The sequence below is a fragment of the Astyanax mexicanus genome, chromosome 25 (genome assembly GCF_023375975.1).
Source record: "Astyanax mexicanus isolate ESR-SI-001 chromosome 25, AstMex3_surface, whole genome shotgun sequence".
NCBI lineage: Eukaryota > Metazoa > Chordata > Actinopteri > Characiformes > Acestrorhamphidae > Astyanax > Astyanax mexicanus.
The window spans coordinates 11,706,839-11,727,016 of NC_064432.1; the positions used below are offsets into that span (position 1 = coordinate 11,706,839).

A 20,178-nucleotide genomic window follows, 5' to 3' on the forward strand; every position below is an offset into this window, starting at 1 on the left:
ACAAGAATAAATAAACTAAACAGGGCAAGGAGAAAACAAATGAAAATAACAGGGAACTAGAAATAAACAAGAAGATATAAACAAGGAGCTAGGGCCAAGGCTGTAATAACAAAGAGACACGGAGAGACAAACAACAGGGGTTAGTGCAAAGACCGACGGAGGACAAGTGACAGAGGAGGGCTATTTAACCAAACAGGACACACACTAGAATAGGAAACACCTGGGGAAGGGGCGGAGCTACAAATGAGAAACACGTGGTGGAAAACCACTGACAGGAGACACAGAGGGGCACAGGTCACGTGGGAATAACACACAGAGACATGATACAAGACCAGGACGTGACATATAGCAACAAACCCTTCTACAGACTGCAACTTTTAAAATACAAGGCAAGGTTGGCTTAAGAAGCAGAATTAATAACAGCAATGTTAACAGCTTATACTTTATTTGTTAGTTTGTAGCAAGCGTTGGGCAGGCTTTGTTAAACATTTTACATGTATGTTATTGATAATGTATTATGTATTTAGATTGAAACGTTAGTCCAATTCAAATACAAAATTATACTGAATAAATTGTGCTCATATTGTTTATGTTTATGAGACTATTAGTGGCCCATCTGTAGTAGCGAGCAGATACAATATTTTAGCATACTGTTATACAGTTTTCTACCTAAGAGATGAAATTCTGACCATGTCGTGGAGTTCAATAGAGAACTGACCAACTTCTGTTTATATTTAGAGTAGAGCTGGGCAATATATCAATATACCGCTCTTTTTTTTTAACATAGCAACAATGTTTTTTTTTAAAGGATCAAGGATATCATCAATGCTTAGAGAGCACCAATCCAGCTGTACGTTTCATTACAGAGTGTATAAAATCCTGCTAAACTGGGTAAAATGCAGAGATTGAATGGAAATCAATGCACTATGCATGACGCATGAGTATTTGAATTGCAGAATAGCAGAATCTGTCAGAGCTGATGCATTCTATCTGCGAGTCAAAAGATGACAGTGGTGTGCAGTAAGGCCCTTCTAACCCCTCAGAGAAGGGGTGACAAAAAGTGCATGTAAATAATTATTTTTTTTAATATTATTAGGAAGTATATAATATAATTATCGTAAGTGTAAGCATTTATTTTATAAATTAACTAAAAATAAAAAACAGCACCTAATTCAAAGCTTTAGTCTGTGTTTTTCAGTTGCTACAGGACTCTAACTCTATCTGACTGACAGCAGTACTAACCAATCAAAGCTTTTTAAAATGGCTTCTGCTCACGTGTCTGCGTGGACCCTTCTGCTGATTTTGAGAAGAGTGTAGTAATGAGTCTGTTAGCAAAGTCATAGGACAATCTAACCAATCAGATTTATGATTTTTACTCCGGGGGCGGGGCCATGACTGTCTAACCCCTTCTCTGCGCTCGGATGAAGGGGTTACGCTACGTTCATTGATTAGTCGTAAAACGGAGCTCATGCTCATGCTTACCTTAAATAGTTAAACATTTATTCATTAATATAAATGTCTCTGACCAACCCAAGTTTAATAATACAATAGTAAGCTAATTTAGTTCCTTGAACAATCAATCTTGGAGAGTCTGGTGAAAAAAAAACTGATAACTCCACATCTGCTGGTGTGGCTGTGGCCTAAAACACAGAACATATATACACAATAGACTAATATTAAAGACATCATTTGAGATTCACTCTAACAAATGACCCCACAAGTTTTGAAAACTGAAAGCAGAAGTCAAATAATAAGTGTAATTATTTAAATGCAGATTAAATTTACAAAAATCAGTGCTTCAGAGTTTTCTGTGAAGTGTGCCATTAGCAAGAGGACAACACATGGTGCCAGAATGGTAGCTCTAATGCAGGGGTGTCCAAACTTTTTTTGTTGGGGGCCAGAAGGAGAAATATATTTGAAGTCACGGGCCACAGACCTAGTAATAAAACAAATAATGAAATACACCACTTTAAATAATAAATTTTTCCTGATTATTTCATTTACACACCATTTGACTAACTGTCTTTATCTTTGACAGTCATGTGTAAACTAAGATTTTTCAAATTGATGTTTAATTTCATGACGTCTCTTAATATTAAACTCCTTAATTACGGCAACTTTTAGACTCTTTGGGCCGTTTTTCTGCGCTAGAAATGTGCACTCTCTCCACTTTTAGACTCTTTTGCCCCCTTTTTATGCGCTAGAAATGCGCACTCTCTCCGCTTTTAGACTCTTTTGCCTCGTTTTTCTGCGCTAGAAATGCGCACTCTCTCCGCTTTTAGGCTCTTTGGCCCGTTTTCCTGTGCTAGAAATGCACACTCTCTCCACTTTTAAACTCTTTGGCCCGTTTTTCTGCGCTAGAAATGCACACTCTCTCCACTTTTAGACTCTTTGGCCCGTTTTCCTGTGCTAGAACTGCACACCCTCTCCGCTTTTAGACTTTTGCCAGTGTTTCTGCGCTAGAAATGCGCACTCTCTCCACTTTCAGACTTTTGCCAGTGTTTCTGCGCTAAAAATGTGCACTCTCTCCGCTTTTAGACTCTTTTGCCCCAATTTTCTGCGCTAGAAATGCTCACCCTCTCCGCTTTTAGACTCTTTTGCCCCGTTTTTCTGCGCTAGAAATGCGCACTCTCTCCGCTTTCAGACGCTTTTGCCCCGTTTTTTTACTCTGGATCTGTCATTTGGGCTGGCTGTATTTGGTGTAGCGATAGTGGGTTGGCTATTCCTTAAAAAAAAATTGATACGTCTGCAGGTGGTGGACTTTTGGCATCTGAACGCAGAACAGACCTGAATTCTTCTGAAAACAATAAAGAAATGCAGAACTATTACATTAGATAAAGAGTTTCAAATAAACACTTGGGGGACCAAACTAACAATTAGTATTTACCATGCTTGAGAGATACTCTTTCTTGCTACTCATATTTAGTTAGATGCAGAAAGTCTGGCAGAATCAATATACTGTAGAATAAATTATAGTTATGAGTTTACCCATTTTTTTTAGTACTTTCAGAGGTGTGAAGCTTGTTACAAAAAGTTAGGTTGTGCCTGGATATAAGCCACAATAGTAACATGCTATTTAATACTCTTCAGGGAGAATACTATAACCACCTTATTGTTTATACACTCACTGTCTATCTTATCAGTAGTTCTATATTTACAGACTGTAGTCCTTCTGTTTCTCTGCATACTTTATTATTCTCTTTTCACCCTATTTCTAAATATTCAGGACCCCACAGGATAGACCACCACAGAGAAGCTATTATTATTATTTGATTGGTAGGTTATTATCAGTACTGCAATGATTACCACCAATGATTAGCATGGTGGTGGTGTATGTGGTGTTAGTGTGTGTTGTGCTCGTACAGTAAGTGGATCAGATACAGTAGTGCTGCTGGAGTTTTTAAACACGGTGTACCACTTACTTACAGGACTATTGTCTCTAATTATAGAATGACAAAGTGCTCCTACAGTCAGGTCCAGATAGATTTAGAGAGCAACACCATCTTTATGCTTTGAACTCCACATACCATCACACTGGAAATTAAACAAACAAAATGCAATTAAAGTAAACTTTCAGCTTCAATTCAAGAAGTTGAACAAAAATATCCTGTGATGTGTTTAGGAACTGTAATCAATTCTCTAAAAGGCCTCCTCATTTCAGGGGCTCAAAAAGTAATTGGACAAATTCTCAAAAGCTGTTTTATGAGCTGCATGGGCTACTCCCTTGTTAATCCATCACCAATTAAGCAGGTTAAAGGTCTGGAGCTGATTCCAGGTATGGAATTTGCTTTTGGAAGCTGTTGCTGTGAATCCACAAAATGCTGTTTAAGGAACTCTTAATGGAAGTGAAACAGATCATCATTAGTCTAAAACTAAGAAGAAATCGAACAGAGTGAGATTGCAGAGGTCTTAAGAGTGGGCGAATTAACAGTTTGGTTCAGGGATGCGGGCAGTGCAATGGTGAGCTTCTGAACTCAAAAAGGCTTGGACATCCATGGAAGAAAAAAGCGGTGGGTGATCACAGAATCCTTATTTTTGTGAAGAAAAAGTTCTTCACAACATCCACACAGGTGAAGAACACTTTCCAGGAAGTACACATACCTGTATCTCAGTCTACCAACTACTTGATACAGAGGGTTCGCCACAAGCTAATAAAAAACCATTAATAAAAAAGCCAAATTAGACTTTACCAAAAGACAACTAAAGAAGCTAGCCCAGTTCTGGAACAGCGTTCTTTGGACAGGTGAAACTAAGATCAACCTGTACTGGAATGATGGGGGGGAAAAAATATGAAGAAAGTATACATCCTCTGTAAAACAGTGTGGTGGCTTATAAAACATGGCCATGCATGTAACTGGGTCACAAGTGTTTATTGTTGATGTGACAGAAGCACAAGGATTTTGAAGTGTACAGGAATAAACGTCCTACTCAGATTCAACAAAATGCAGCAAGGTTGATTGTATGGAGCTTCACAGTACAGATAGGAGAACAAACTGCAACCCAGAAGGTTTTAAGGAAAATAAGTGGAATATTCTGTATTCTGTAGAGTCAATCACCAGATCAGAACCTAATTTAGCAACATTTCTTTCGCTTAAGAGTAAAAGTAAAATGTAAAAAGTCTCACAAACCAGCAACAACTGATGACAGCTGCAGTTAGGGTTACCAACCGTCCCTTAAAATCTGTAATCGTCCCGCATTTGGGCAGTAAAATACGCGTTACGTATTGAATTGATCCGGGACGCGATTTGTCCCGTATTTTTAAGGTGATTTATTAAGGTGGGTGATTTGTTTCAGAAACACTGCTGCGGCGCTGCCCCCCTCTGCTGGAGAACAGCCACTCCTTCTAAATAGAGGCTGCGACTCTCATTGGTCATGACACAGAGACTCACAGCCAATCAGAAGCGCAGCCTCTGTTCAGGCGTGGCTGTTTTCTGAGCGGAGGAGGGGCAGCGCGGTGGCGCGCTCTAAATCAAGATTGATTGTTCAACACACAATATAGTGCACTATTCCTGTGATAGGGCGTGATTTAGAACGCAGACCAGTGCTCACGTACAGCGTTTAACAGCACGCAGCAGGAGAGAAATGAGAGGCTGAGGAGAATACAGGGAGAGGGAGCAGTGTCGAGGTTCCCTGTGCGATATTCGTCTCCAGAAGCTGATATGGTATAGAAAAGCTAATTTGAAAGCATGTATTATCCGTAAATTGCACAATTTAATTTCTTTAAATATTTCATTACAAATATTTCTGTTATGAACAACATATTTCTGAACGAAACATACAGTACTGTGCAAAAGTTTTAGGCCCCTGTGGGAATTTCAGTAAAGAAAAAGCTTCTTATCTGTGCAGTGTTTATTAGCTCAGTAAAACACTAAAAATACAAACAGCAATTTTACAAAAAGCAGAGCTTTTACAGCCCTGTTTTCCTGTTTTTTTAAAACATCTCCTAATCTCTCCTCCTCATCTGAGTTTAATAGAGTTATTTATCATCATATCAACACCTGGTTTGGTAATTGGTAAATCAGGTAAGCTGCTGAAGGAACTGAACATAATATACACATGCTGGCTGAGGAGCATCCTGGAGAAATCTGGAATCTCTACACTTTGTTCTTCAGCTCGGATATATATATATATATATATATATATATATATATATATATATATATATATATATATATATATATCATAGTGCACCCCCCCCCCACCCCTCCCTTATTTCATTTTCGAAAAGTTGGCAACCCTAGCTGCAGTAAAGAAAGGCCTGGTAAAGCATCTCAAAGAGTAAAGCCCCTGAAATGAGGAGGCATTTTGTTTCAATTCCTACACACCTAGTTCAACCCCTTGAATTAAAATGTAAGGTCTACAATTCAGCTGAATCTGTATATGATCAGTAGACCTGATCTAATAGACAATAAGTGTATAAACAAGAAGGTGTTCATAATATTCTGACCTAAAGACTTACATTTGTTTTCTTTATTACCCGTCACAAATAAATTAATTTACTTTTTGACAAGAAATGTTGAAAATGCCCGCCACTCCGCCAGCAGCAGCAGCCAGCCGACCGGTCAGCCGCCCGCCACTCTGCCAGCAGCAGCAGCCAGCCGACCGGTCAGCCGCCCGCCACTCTGCCAGCAGCAGCAGCCAGCCGACAGGTCAGCCGCCCGCCACCAAAGTATGGTAAGAAAATCTATTTTTATTGTTGAAAGTAAATGCATTTTTTTTTTCAAATTGTAACTATTTTATTCATTGTAAACATTATGTTTCGCAGAAGAGGTGCTCAACGATTTGTCTACTGTGTGGGGGCCAATCCAACGGCCAAGATGAAAGACAACGGGAACACCTGTAGGACTCGTGAGGCAGTTCTTGTTGTTTGCCGGGGAAGGGAAGTTGCTGAAGGGCAACTTCACCTTCCTCTGCAACACAAACAAAATTGCATCTCAGAAGACGATGAAGAGGTAGAAGAAGAAGAAGGAGAAAGAGAAGAAGAAGACGACGAGTCAGAAGAAGAAGAAGGAAGACACCCTAAAAGCAAGAGAAGACTGGAACAACAATTCTTTGACACCGAGGCCAAGGAGGAAGCCGAAATTTCACTTTCATCGAGCCACTCCTCAGACATGGAGAACTTTTTTAGGAAACATAAAAAGGTGTAACCTGTTTTTGCTGTGTGTGTGAGTGTTTTTAGTTTAGTATTGTGTGCAGTTTAGTTTAGTTTAAGAAATCTGTTATTTGTAAATAGTTATTGTGTGTGAATGTTAACTTTGCTGTGTGAGAGTGTTTATTTTTAAGTTTTAAAGTTTATTATTTTTAAGTTTATTAGAGTTAGGAACTTTGTTCACCAAAGGGTCTCTGTTCACCCACTCTGTTTTTCCACTTTAAGATCACCATTAAGTCACACGTACACCAAACCACTGGTAGGTTGTTCAGGGCGCCCAGGCGGATCAAATGACACATTTGTCTAGAACCTTTGGTTAGGGAGTTAGGAAGGTTGTTCACCAGAGTGTTTTTGATCACCAAAGTGCCTCAGCAGCGTGGAAACTTAAGTCGTTTCGAGGGTGACTCGGTGCATGGCAAATAACTTGTATAAAATAGAAAAAATGATAAAATCGGTCTTAGAGTCACCAGTTTCGGTGGGGGGCGTCCCTGGGGTAGGCTGCACCACATGTCCGAAGCCCAGCCCCCTGGGTGGGCGGGGTCTAGATCGGGTACCCCTAGGGACTCGGGTACAGCATTCGGTCAGCCGTTGGGCACAGACAGACCAAAATCAGGCAGTGAATTGGGTCCAAGTGTCGTGTTTAGGGAGTTAAGACCAATGTTCACCGATGTGTCGCCAACGTTCACCGTTACGTTTGTACCCATACGTACTAGACCTTAGGTGGTAGGGTCACCAGCTTCGGATATGTGCACCACACGACCACCTTGTGGCCTGCAGTGGTCTGGCTGCCCTAGCCTACAGTTCGGACCTTCCGTATCTCGGCGACCTTTTGACCTAGGGGCCCTGTTTTCAGACATGTTACTCAGGGGGACCCCCTCTAACGCAGTCGCAGCACCCCCAGCTCAAAAGATACTTTTATTTCTATCCGAAAACCAAACAACGGTTTTGCAGGCTCTAAGTCTAAGACCCTCCTGCGTTTACAAGTGGATCGTAGAGGTTGAAATTTTGGGGGGTCCTAAGGACACCTCGGTTGCGGTAGGTTATTATACTTGAAAGGCTGGACCAAGATCAGCCCTTGGTTTTGGTCCAAGTCCTATGGTTAGGGAGTTAGGAACTTTGTTCACCAAAGTGTCAGGTTCCCCAAAGCGTCTCTCCGCGCACGCGCAAGTCTCATACATGGCCATGCTCTTTGTGCTGTTACAGCCTATGGCATAGCATTTTTCTGTCACCTAGTGGCCGATTTTGGTGTTTTTCAACCAATTTTGGTCTCTTCAAGCCATGTCCTGGTGTTTTCGAAGTAAAGGAGAAATACTGCCCTGAGTATGTTGATGCATGCATTTCAGAAACACTTTCTAGTGAACGGGATGGCTTAGGCCAGAAGGTGTTCCAGCTGACAGGCAATGACAACAAGATTGCTCCATCCATTGATGACCTTACTTTCATGGCAATAATGAAAGAAGATCTAAAAAAGGATGACCGCAATAGCTGGATAGCTCCTTTGCCTTTTAAATGTCCAAGACAGCATCTCCTGGATAACAAATCACAGGCCCTTCACCGCTTCTCCTTCAGAGGAAGCCAGAGATGAGGGAACACTTCTTCTCATTCATGGGAGAAATATTAAAAAATGGACATGCAGAAGTTGCTCCTCCGCTCAAGGCAAACGAAGAACATTGGTATCTACCCATATTTGGCGTGTACCATCCAAAAAAGCCAGGTAAAATCTGTGTTGTATTCGATTCCAGTGCCCAGTATTGTGGGGTGTGTCTTAATTACATTACATTACATTACATTTGGCAGACGCTTTTGTCCAAAGCGACTTACAATATTGAAGTGCAAATAATAGAAGAGGTTAAGTACAAAAATAATAGAAGTTAAAAATAAAGCATCTATAGATAGGGCCTTAAGGAGGTCAGAGGGAAATAATGGGATAGAGGAGTAGAGAAGAGGAAGAAGGAGATGAGGTTAGAATTAGTTAGTTTGTTAGAGGTGTTAGGAGAGTAAGTGCTCTTTGAAGAGCTCTGTCTTCAGGAGTTTATTAAAGATAGTGAGAGATTCTCCTGATCTGATAGTAGAAGGTAGTTTGTTCCACCATTGTGGAACTCTATGAGAACAGTCTGGATTGCTTTGTGTGAGTGTTTGGCAAAGCGAGGCGACGTTCATTGGAGGAGCGCAGCGGCCGGGAGGTAGAGTAAGCCTTCAGGAGCGAGTGCAGGTAGGAAGGAGCTGTTCTGTCATCACCTTGTAGGCGATTGTAAGCGCTTTGAATTTGATGCGAGCAGCAACTGGTAGCCAGTGGAGCTCAATAAGCAGCGGAGTGACATGTGCCCGTTTTGGCTGGTTGAAGACCAAACGTGCTGCTGCATTCTGAATCATCTGTAGTGGTTTTACTACACACACAGTTAGTACGGCATTGCAGTAGTCGAGGCCTGAGATTACCACAGCTTGTACCAGGAGTTGGGTGGCCTGTTGCGTCAGAAACGGTCGAATTTTTCCGATCTTGTAAAGCGCAAAGCGGCAGGATCGAGCAACTGAGGCCACATGGTGCGTGAAGAGAAGCTGGTCATCAACCATGACACCCAGGTTCCTAGCAACCTTTGTCGGTGAGAGAGAGAGAGAGTCGATGGTTATGGCAAAGTTATGTTGAATAGAAGGTTTTGCTTGTATGACCAGAAGTTCGGTCTTTGAGAGGTTTAGTTGGAGGTGATGTTCCTTCATCCATGCGGATATGTCTGAGAGACACTGTGATATTCGTGCAGAGATTGAGTGATCATCGGGTGAGAACGACAGGTATGGCTGAGTGTCGTCAGCAAAGCAGTGGTAGGAAAAACCATGTGAGCGGATAACCCGACCTAGAGAGGTGGTGTATATTGAGAAGAGAAGAGGTCCCAGTACCGAACCCTGGGGAACCCGAGTGGATAACGAGTGGGCTGGGGACAGCCGTCCTTGCCATGACACCCTGAACGAGCGCCCAGTGAGGTACGATCTGAACCATGACAGCGCATTGTCTGAGATCCCCATGTTCGAGAGTGTAGTTAGGAGGAAGTCATGGTTGACTGTGTCGAAAGCAGCCGAGAGGGCCAGCAGAATGAGCACTGAGGACTGTCCTGCAGCTCTAGCAGTTTGTAGCGCTTCTTTCACAGACAACAGAGCCGTCTCAGTAGAGTGCCCTTTCTTGAAACCAGATTGGTTCTGGTCCAGGAGGTCATTTTGGGTGAGGAAGCCAGAGACTTGATTGAGAGGCAGTAGTGAGACCGGTCTGTAGTTATCAACCTGGGCGGGGTTGAGAGAAGGCTTTTTAAGCAGTGGTGTGACCTGTGCTTGTTTAAAAGCAGTCGGGAAAACACCAGAAGTTAACCTCTTACTGCAGAAGCGCCCTGACCATGTAAATTAGAATGCTTAAAAGCATCAAATATTCTAAACACACCGACCAAATAACCGACTCATATTCTTTAGTACTACTTTAACTACGTGCATGCAAATTTACAGCCATCTACATGAAACCAGTCGCCAGAAATCTCCAACTGAAAACAGCCTGTTTTTTCCCATTGTTTACATGAGGAACACGCCTCCCCAACAAAATAGCCTTATAAAATAATATTAGTGTATAAAATAACATCAGATTATATTATAGAAAATTCACTTACTATCACAGCATCCACAATACAGCACTGATCCGCAGATAAAATATCCATAAAGTCCTTTATTCGCCTGCTCACTCCTCCTCAAAAACATGCGTTTTTTTTCAGCGCAGTCGGAACGTAATATTCTCAGGCTTCTAGCGATCACTCAGTGTAATGTTTTCACTGTTTTCAAAAACAACTGTTTTCCTTGAGTGGCAGTCTTTTTACCAATGGCGTGAGCGCTGGATCAAGTTGTTGTTCAGGGGTGTCCAATCAAATCAAGTCATAGCTTTACTCCAGAATCAAACAAGTGATTGACACCTATTTCATCCAATAGTCCACCCTCAGACGAAAACATTGATACGTAATTTGCCCTGATTGGTGTCTTATGGCTGGGGGTGGGGAATGCGCAACCGTGACCAAGCTGCGAGCTGTCCAAAAAAAAAAAAAACACATCACAACGCTGAGTTCCAGGGCGCACTCAGAGCGCACACGTGTGAGTTTGTTTCGAGCAATTTATTTCTACTTTTAACTGTTTTCGCCAGTAAGTGTAGATCTCCAACATTTTTGGACACCATGGCTAGGAGGATGTTCACTCTGGCTGAAGTTCATGACCAGTTGTTTAGGTCTGATGAGCTAAGAGCTAAGATGAGCTATGAGCTTAGAGTGATGACGGTTCAATGGCAGCTAGCATGGACTCGGAGGACGAGGACGCATTCCTGCGTGGAATTGATGCTTTTAAATTACGATAAATGTACATAAACTTTTAGCCTATTAGCAATAATTATGTATTAAATAGCTAATATTGTTTAGCTAGTTGCTAAATATTAGCTAGTATGAGGTCTAAAATAAAACTTACCCTGCTGCTGATCCACGGCCGTTTTAGCTAGCACCTCATGATGTGAAGCATGTTGTAGAACATTACTCACTAGGCAATGCAGAGTAAAATATAGAATGCGTAGAAAACATGTATTTATTGTATATTTAGCACTGTTAAATACATGCTATTAAATGTAATATATGACTATTTTATTACTGTACACCTATTATATACATGCTATTAATTGTAATATATGACAAATTTATTATTATAAAACTATTATACACATGCTATTAAATGTAATATATGACAAATTTATTATTATAGAACTATTATACACATGCTATTAAATGTAATATATGACTATTTTATTATTATACAACTATGATATACATGCTATTAAAATTTAATATATTAATATTTTATTATTATACAACTATTATATATGTGCTATTAAATGTAATATATGACTTTTTTTCTAAATACAAAATACAGATTAAGCAAGTGGCTGGATGTGGTTATGTCATGTGTGACAGGTTATATGTGAGGTTATTTGCCAGAGAAATGTTGCTGTTTTATTCATTTGGTCATGTTCTCTCTTTTCTGACAGTGAAGTGGATTCATCCAGCACTGTTCCACCTTGCGTCCCTCCTTTGGAACCACTCCCAGGACCTTCATCATCTGTGGACGTCCCTCGCACCTCCGCTGGAGGACAGGCTAATGGCAGTGGCACCAGGAGAACAGGCCCACCTCCAGCAAAAAGAAGAGTGCTCATACCATCACCTCCACCACCTGAAATCTCTTCGCACACCTCAGCTGTGCAACAATCATATTCAGATGCCAGATCCAGCAGGCAGAGAGCAAGTGCAGCGGAGAAGTGCCCAGCCCCATCACCACCTGCAGCACTGGAGAGATGGTTTGACAAGTCCGAGGAAGACGAGCAGCCTCGTCCACTGCAGTTTCGCCCCAGGAGGACCCCAGGAGTTCAGCTGGATTTTCAGACAGACTACAGTGCCTCTGATATTTTCCAGCTGTTCTTCAGTAAAGAGGTGATCCGTACCCTGTGCAGCAACACCAACAAATATGCGGCACGGAGAAGCGTGCAGGGCATCAAGAGGCAGTGGACAGATGTAAATGCTGATGAAATGCTTAAATTTCTCAGCATAACCATCTATATGGGACTGATGAAGCCTTCCGCTACCCGGGACCTGTGGAGGAAGGACCGCTTGCACAGCCATCCATTTCCTGCTTCTGTGATGGCTGGGTACCGGTATGAGGCTATCTCTGCATACCTGCACATGAGTGACCCAGATGCAGATGTCAAAAATGATCAGCTCAGAGGTCAGCCTGAGTACGATGGTCTCTTCCGGCTGAAGCCACTTCAGGAACAGATCTTGGCTGCCTGCAGGGCCTACTACCAGCCACACCAGAACCTCTCTATTGATGAGCGCATGGTGGCCACCAAGGCAAGAATCAGGATGAAGCAGTACATGAAGGACAAGCCCACCAAGTGGGGGTACAAGCTCTTCATCCTGGCTGACAGCTGCAGTGGCTACACATGTGACTTCAGTGTATACGAGGGGAAGGCAAGGAAACCAACAGGAAATGGCCTGAGCTTCGACGCTGTTGTCAGTCTGCTCCATGTGCCCTCTCTGGGCACAGGGTACACGGTGTATGTTGACAACTTTTACACCAGCTCAATGCTCTTCCGTCACCTGCACAGAATTGGTTTTGGGGCCTGTGGAACCATCCGTGAGACCAGGATAGGCTTCCCCAAAACAACAGCCAATGCCCTGCCAAAAAAAGCAGACCGTGGTGAGATGCGATGGATCAGGGATGGCCCACTGCTGTTTGTAAAGTGGAGGGTCACACGCGATGTCACAATGTGCTCCACTGTCCACAAAGCTTACAGCGGGCAGTCTGTGCAGCGTCGTGTCAGAAGCAAAAATGGAACCTGGTCCACCCAACAGATCTCTGTGCCGGAACCTGTGAAAGCATACAACAAGTTCATGGGGGGAGTTGACTTGTCTGATGCTCTCATAAAGTACTACTCTGTGACACAGAAGACCAGGCGTTGGTATGTGAAGCTGTTTCTTCATTTTGTTGACATTGCCGTGGTGAACAGCTTCATCATCCATAAGGAGATGGCCCTGGCAAGGCAGCAGAAGTCTCTCAGCCAGAAGAGCTTCAGGGAGGTGTTGTGTATGGAACTGGCTGATGTTGGGCAGCCACAGGTATCCATACCTGCAGAAGTCCCCAGTGAGCCATCGATGCCTCCAAGTCCAGAGTGTGGACCACAGGGGTGCTTCCCTGTTCCAGTGCCTGACATGTCCACTGAGAATCGGCTGAAAGCCACACAAGGCAGAAGGAAATGTGTGCACTGCAAGATGAAAACAATGTTCATGTGTAGATCGTGCAGTGTTCCACTCTGCATAATTGTGGACCGAATGTGCTTTACAGAGTGGCACGACCAGAAGAGCTCTTAGGCACATATACTTGTAAATAGTTTTAAAATGCTCACTTTCTTGTAAATAGTTGGAGTTCATTGTGTTCTGTTTTTGCCTCCTAAAATCCAACCCCTCGTCCACGTCGTAGGAGGTGGTAACAGCACATTGCAGGTTATAATGTTTGCAGTTGTACTGGCTAACGGGGCTCTGGTGTGGACATGTTTTTAGAATGAATGAACTATTGCCTCTAAAAGACTTTGATATCCAATATGTGGTGTCCGAATTTTTTTTTTTTTTTTTTTTTTTTACATTTTTCATGAGGTCATATCATCAAAAAATATTAATATTACTCTGAAATGGACTTACAATAGTTTGTTTTATCACACAAACAAAAAAAAATGTAACAAACTCTTGTTGTATAGTGACAGCATTTTGGAGAGGTTAGGGACACTTTGGAGAGGTTTTGAACCCTTTGGAGACGCCTAGTGGACACCTAATATAATGCTTTGTATCTTCTCAATGCTTTCTTGTATCTTTTTAAAATTTTGTAATTTGTTTGACAAGTCCCTACTGAATCAGGAAATGTAGAGCATGACTGATTTTACATTACCAACATCCATACACACATTGTAAATTCTAAAAATAACAGGCGTTTTTTGTTTTTTTACATTTTCTTCTGCATTTGATGTTCTCAAATGGAACCTAAATAATTGAAATAAAAGTCTGGAGGTGAATTATTTATTTGTCCCAAGTGTCTACTTCAGTTTAAGCCCTGAGTGCTATATGTAAAACTTAAGATATTCAGTGTTATAGCATAGTTGTGCAAACGCATGAAAATGAGCAAAAAACTGCATCTGCAGTAAGGGGTTAAAGAGGCATTGATTGTGTGAGTAATAGCCGGAATGATTGCAGGTGCAATGGTTTGCAGAAGGTCTGAAGGAATTGGGTCAAGTGGACACGTAGTAGGACGGCTACGCGTTAGGAGAGCCAGTGTCTCGTTCTCAGTGAGAGGAGCGAACGAGGAGAAAGCGACGCCTTCGGTAGAGGGATACCGGGCAGCAGAGCATGATGTAGGACTGCTACATGTCGCATCAGTAAACTGGCTGCTGATAGCTGCCACTTTCCCAGTAAAGAATGAGACATGTGCTTCAGCCGTAAGGCAGGTAGCCTGAGGAGGAGGTGGAGGGTTGAGTAGTGTTTTGAATGTAGCAAATAGTTTCCGGGAGTCTGTGAGGGAGCTGATTTTTTTGTGATAGAATTCAGCTTTAGCAGCAGTGAGGCTGGCTGAAAAAGAAGCCAGGAGCAGTTGGTAGTTTTTTAGGTCTGTCTGGTTTTGCTTTTTTTGCCATTTTCTTTCAGCAGCTCTGAGTTTGGAGCGTAGTTCCCTGAGCGTGTCATTTTTGAGCCATGGCTGCGGTTTGCTTGGTTTAATGGCTCGAGATGTTTGAGGACAGAGGTCGTCCAAACAGGAGCTTAAAGCTCACCTTCCGCGAAAATCCGATTTTTCTTGTTTTTTTGTGGAATACAGTAGGTCTCTCAGAGTTGAATGTGTACACCTGCACATTAAACTGTTTTGCAGCCCCCATTGTCTGCAGGAGCTAAGCAAAGAAATCCCCCCTCCCCCCCCTCCGAAAAACGGGTGAATTTTGAATTATCTTTCTGCCTATGTAGGCAGAAACTCACAGACCAGCCCACCTTGGCTCGAGAAACTCCCAGAGGCGGAGCTGAAGCGACGCAACATCACCGCTCATCAGTTAGGAGGTGGGAGGCAGTGAGCGGCTGAGCGGTGGAGGGGCGTCGCAGTGCTCCTAGCCAATCAGAGGAGAGATATTTGCATGCTGTTTGCATGTATGAATATTCATGAGCAAAGCTGGAATCCGGTCATTTTGGACACACCCCTAAAACAGTCCATTAAAAAAGAGCTATACAGAGACACCTGAGCACTTTTTTTTTACAAAAACGGCTCACATGTCATTCATTCATACTAGAGACCACAACTAGACATTTTAAAATGAAAGAAAAAACGACGGAAGGTGAGCTTTAATGTGGAGCAAAGAGTATCAGTGGCATCATTAACATTGAGTGATGAAAATGAGCCTAGTGGAGGCATATTGTCAGTCACCAGCGAGGAGTACTGGTACTAATGCTACACTCCAACACAAGTGGACAAGGAAGGCTGGACAATACTCAGTCTGTGCTAAAATTAAAGCATATAGTTCAATATTAACACCATTATATAAATAATAATTGTTAATAATAATCAATAAACACATTCTATAACCAGGAGATATATTACACTACACAACCCCCAATTAAACAACCATACTTACTATACTTTGGCCGTGAAGCCTAAAGCTCTATTTAATTAGATGGCCCTCCACCACTGGACCACTGCACCACCAAACAACCGGGCAGAAGGAAAACCCTTGATAGATTCCTAACATGGCTTACTGCTGCATCTATGGTCTACCTCCTAAATAATTAAAAAAATCTAAGCCTTGACTTTACGCATACCAAATAAAAAGACATGCGCTGAATTAATTATTAAAACCTACCAGACTCAGCTCCCGCCACAGCGACGACACACCAACCGAGCCGGTCCCACAACAGCGCCAGCATGCATGCCAAACAACAGCTGCCCCCTTTGTTTCCCCATACCGGAAGTGAACCCTTATTAGGTGCTGGCCTGATATGGCGCCAGAAATTAAGTTTTTATTATTAGAAAATGCTTTTAAAACCCACTTACCCTGTTAGTATCCCACTGATGTACATAAAAGAAATATATATATATATATATATATATAATAAAAATTAAATCTCTGCAGATCGATTCTTCCTTAATTTATTTCCTACTAGCCATTACACATGATTCCAGCAGGTGGCGCCAACAGGCTGGACAGACCAGTGGATCCTTCTTCATCAGCTTTGCCTCTTCTTTTTTTTAACAATATATTTATTGTTTTCCTTTTCAACAATCATAACAATGTTACATATGACAGATATTTCCAAATAAACAATTAACCCACCCCACCCACCAGACAACCACCTCCACCCACCCGATACCCACTTCCACACCCCCACCCCACTCCACCCCACCCCACACCAACACCAACACCAACCCACACATTGGCATTAGTCCACAAAAAAAAATGATAATAAATAAGATGCAAAGAAAAACACAGAGCAGAGCCAGCTTATTCATTAAATTACAGATCCAGAATTAAACTGCATAATAGCAACTTCATTTTAGTTATCAGTTACAGATACTGTCCTGGATTTTAGATAAGTTATAAAATCTCCCCAATATTCATGAAACAGTTTAGATTTTTTCCTCATGTTGAAAAGGATTCTTTCTGGTGGGACATAGGAGGAAAGCTCTTTTAGCCACATCGAGAAATTAGGAGGTTCAGGTGATTTCCATTTGATGGTAATACGTTTTTTGCAGCCAGGAGTGCCATCTTAATAAACCTTAAAAAGGTTCCTCCCTTCCTGATCTTGAAGTATAGATTCATCTCCTAGCAAAACAAGTCTGGGTGACAGAGGTAAATCCACTTTAGTGACCTCCAAGATAATATTTAGAACTGCCCTCCAGTACTCCTCCAGATTTGGACAAGACCACAGCATGTGTAATAGAGTTCCAACGCCCACTTTACATCTGGGGCAGTATATTGAGCAGTCATTATTCATGTGGTGGAGCCTTTCAGGAGTAAAATATATTCGATGAATGATATTAAACTGAATTAACTTGTGGCGACTATTAAAGGAGAAGGATTGTGCATTCTCACAAATATTCCCCCACACATCATCATGGATTATGCACGCCAAATCCTTTTCCCACCTAAGTTTAACCATAGAGACAGGATCTTTTAGGAGTTCGGATAGCCTTCCATAAACATAGGAGATAAAACCTCTAGAGTCCTGCCTACCTGTTATCACCTCATCTAAAGGAAGAGGCAGTAGAGGTAACAAACGGCCCCCTAGCTGTGCAACAATATAGTGTCTCACCTGCAGATACTTAAAAAAATGTTTGGCAGGAAGAAGGTATTTTTGCCGTAGTTGTTCAAATGACATAAGCACACCCTCCTCACACAAATCTCCAAAGGTTTCAATACCCCTTTCATACCAAAGTTTTGTTAACCCATCTCTCAGAACAGGTGGTAAAGAGGGATTAGCAAAGAACGGTGTGGAACTATACAAGTTTTGTACACATTTGAGCATCTTTCTAATGTCTGCCCAAGCTTTACATGTGCATTTAATAAATGGATTGTCAATTGCCTTTTGTATATAATTTAGGGGAATAAATGGTAAAGTTGCTAAGGCAATGTTTTCACTATATGACTCTTCAATTTGCTGCCATGCAGGTGATTGGTCCAGGTGTGCTTGCCAAATCCACATAGCTCTAGCTTGAGCTGCACAATAGAACAAAAAAAAAACTAGAAAAGGCAAAGTTCGTGAACGAACTTTAAGTTGGCTTGTCAAATAGTTACTAAGTTGTGTAGTGTGTGGAGTGTGTGGGGTGTGGAGTGGGTTGTGGAGTGTGTTTGGTGTGGTGTGTTTGGAATGTGGGGTGGAGTGTGGTGTATGTGTGGTGGAGTGTGGGCTGAGTTGTGTGTATTAGGTGTGGAGTGTGTGTGTTGTGGAGTGTGTGTGGTGTGGGGTTTGTGTGGTGTGGAGTGTGTGTGGTGTGGGGTATGTGTGGTTTGAAGTGTGTGTGGTGTGGGGTATGTGTGGTTTGAAGTGTGTGTGGTGTGGGGTGTGTGTGGTGTGGTGTTTGTGTGGTGTGGAGTGTGTGTGGTGTGGGGTATGTGTGGTTTGAAGTGTGTGTGGTGTGGGGTATGTGTGATGTGGAGTGTGTGTGGTGTGGGGTGTGAAGTGTCTGTGGTATGTGTGTGGTGGAGTGTGTGTGGTGTGGGGTATGTGAGCTGTGGAGTGTGTGTGTGGTTTAAAGTGTGTGTGGTGTGGGGTATGAAGTGTGTGTGGGGTGGAGTGTGTGTGGTGTGGGCTATGTGAGCTGTGGAGTGTGTGTGGTTTAAAGTGTGTGTGGTGTGGGGTTTGTGTGGTGTGGAGTGTGTGTGGTGTGGGGTATGTGTGGTTTGAAGTGTGTGTGGTGTGGGGTATGTGTGGTTTGAAGTGTGTGTGGTGTGGGGTTTGTGTGGTTTGAAGTGTGTGTGGTGTGGGGTTTGTGTGGTGTGGAGTGTGTGTGGTGTGGGGTATGTGTGGTTTGAAGTGTGTGTGGTGTGGGGTATGTGTGGTTTGAAGTGTGTGTGGTGTGGGGTATGTGTGGTTTGAAGTGTGTGTGGTGTGAAGTGTGTGTGGTGTGGGGTTTGTGTGGTGTGGAGTGTGTGTGGTGTGGGGTATGTGTGGTTTGAAGTGTGTGTGGTGTGGGGTATGTGTGCTGTGGAGTGTGTGTGGTGTGAAGTGTGTGTGGTATGTGTGTGGTGGAGTGTGTGTGGTGTGGGGTATGTGAGCTGTGGAGTGTGTGTGTGGTTTAAAGTGTGTGTGGTGTGGGGTATGAAGTGTGTGTGGGGTGGAGTGTGTGTGGTGTGGGCTATGTGAGCTGTGGAGTGTGTGTGGTTTAAAGTGTGTGTGGTGTGGGGTTTGTGTGGTGTGGAGTGTGTGTGGTGTGGGGTATGTGTGGTTTGAAGTGTGTGTGGTGTGGGGTATGTGTGGTTTGAAGTGTGTGTGGTGTGGGGTTTGTGTGGTTTGAAGTGTGTGTGATGTGGGGTTTGTGTGGTGTGGAGTGTGTGTGGTGTGGGGTATGTGTGGTTTGAAGTGTGTGTGGTGTGGGGTATGTGTGGTTTGAAGTGTGTGTGGTGTGGGGTATGTGTGGTTTGAAGTGTGTGTGGTGTGGGGTATGTGTGGTTTGAAGTGTGTGTGGTGTGGGGTTTGTGTGGTTTGAATTGTGTGTGGTGTGGGGTTTGTGTGGTGTGGAGTGTGTGTGGTGTGGGGTATGTGTGGTTTGAAGTGTGTGTGGTGTGGGGTATGTGTGGTTTGAAGTGTGTGTGGTGTGGGGTATGTGTGGTTTGAAGTGTGTGTGGTGTGGGGTTTGTGTGGTGTGGAGTGTGTGGTGTGGGGTATGTGTGGTTTGAAGTGTGTGACGTGTGGGGTATGTGTGCTGTGGAGTGTGTGTGGTGTGGGGTGTGAAGTGTGTGTGGTATGTGTGGGGTGGAGTGTGTGTGGTGTGGGGTATGTGAGCTGTGGAGTTTGTGTGTGGTTTAAAGTGTGTGTGGTGTGGGGTATGAAGTGTGTGTGGGGTGGAGTGTGTGTGGTGTGGGCTATGTGAGCTGTGGAGTGTGTGTGGTTTAAAGTGTGTGTGGTGTGGGGTTTGTGTGGTGTGGAGTGTGTGTGTGGTGTGGGTTATGTGTGGTTTGAAGCGTGTGTGGTGTGGGGTATGTGTGGTTTGAAGTGTGTGTGTGTGGTGTGGGGTATGTGTGGTTTGAAGTGTGTGTGTAGTTAGTGTGTGTGTGGTGTGGGGTGTGTGTGTGGTGTGGGGTGTGTGTGTGGTGTGGGTTATGTGTGGTTTGAAGCGTGTGTGGTGTGGGGTATGTGTGGTTTGAAGTGTGTGTGTGTGGTGTGGGGTATGTGTGGTTTGAAGTGTGTGTGTAGTTAGTGTGTGTGTGTGGTGTGGGGTGTGTGTGTGGT

General features: G+C 43.0%; 1 protein-coding gene across 1 annotated transcript; it reads left to right on the forward strand.

The window, feature by feature from the left end:
* Nucleotides 1-6,022: 6,022 nt before the first annotated feature.
* LOC125787623 (piggyBac transposable element-derived protein 4-like) lies at nucleotides 6,023-13,575 on the forward strand. The gene is made up of 2 exons (XM_049472072.1): nucleotides 6,023-6,174; nucleotides 11,700-13,575. Exons 1-2 carry the CDS (start codon nucleotides 6,023-6,025, stop codon nucleotides 13,573-13,575), a joined length of 2,028 nt encoding a protein of 675 aa, XP_049328029.1.
* Nucleotides 13,576-20,178: the final 6,603 nt, after the last annotated feature.

Bases quoted from the DNA above. Each gene is read 5' to 3' on its own strand.
- LOC125787623 (XM_049472072.1), top strand. From the start codon at position 6,023: ATGCCCGCCACTCCGCCAGCAGCAGCAGCCAGCCGACCGGTCAGCCGC. The intron at 6,175-11,699 runs GTAAGAAAATCT...CTTTTCTGACAG, and splicing joins CCGCCCGCCACCAAAGTATG to TGAAGTGGATTCATCCAGCA.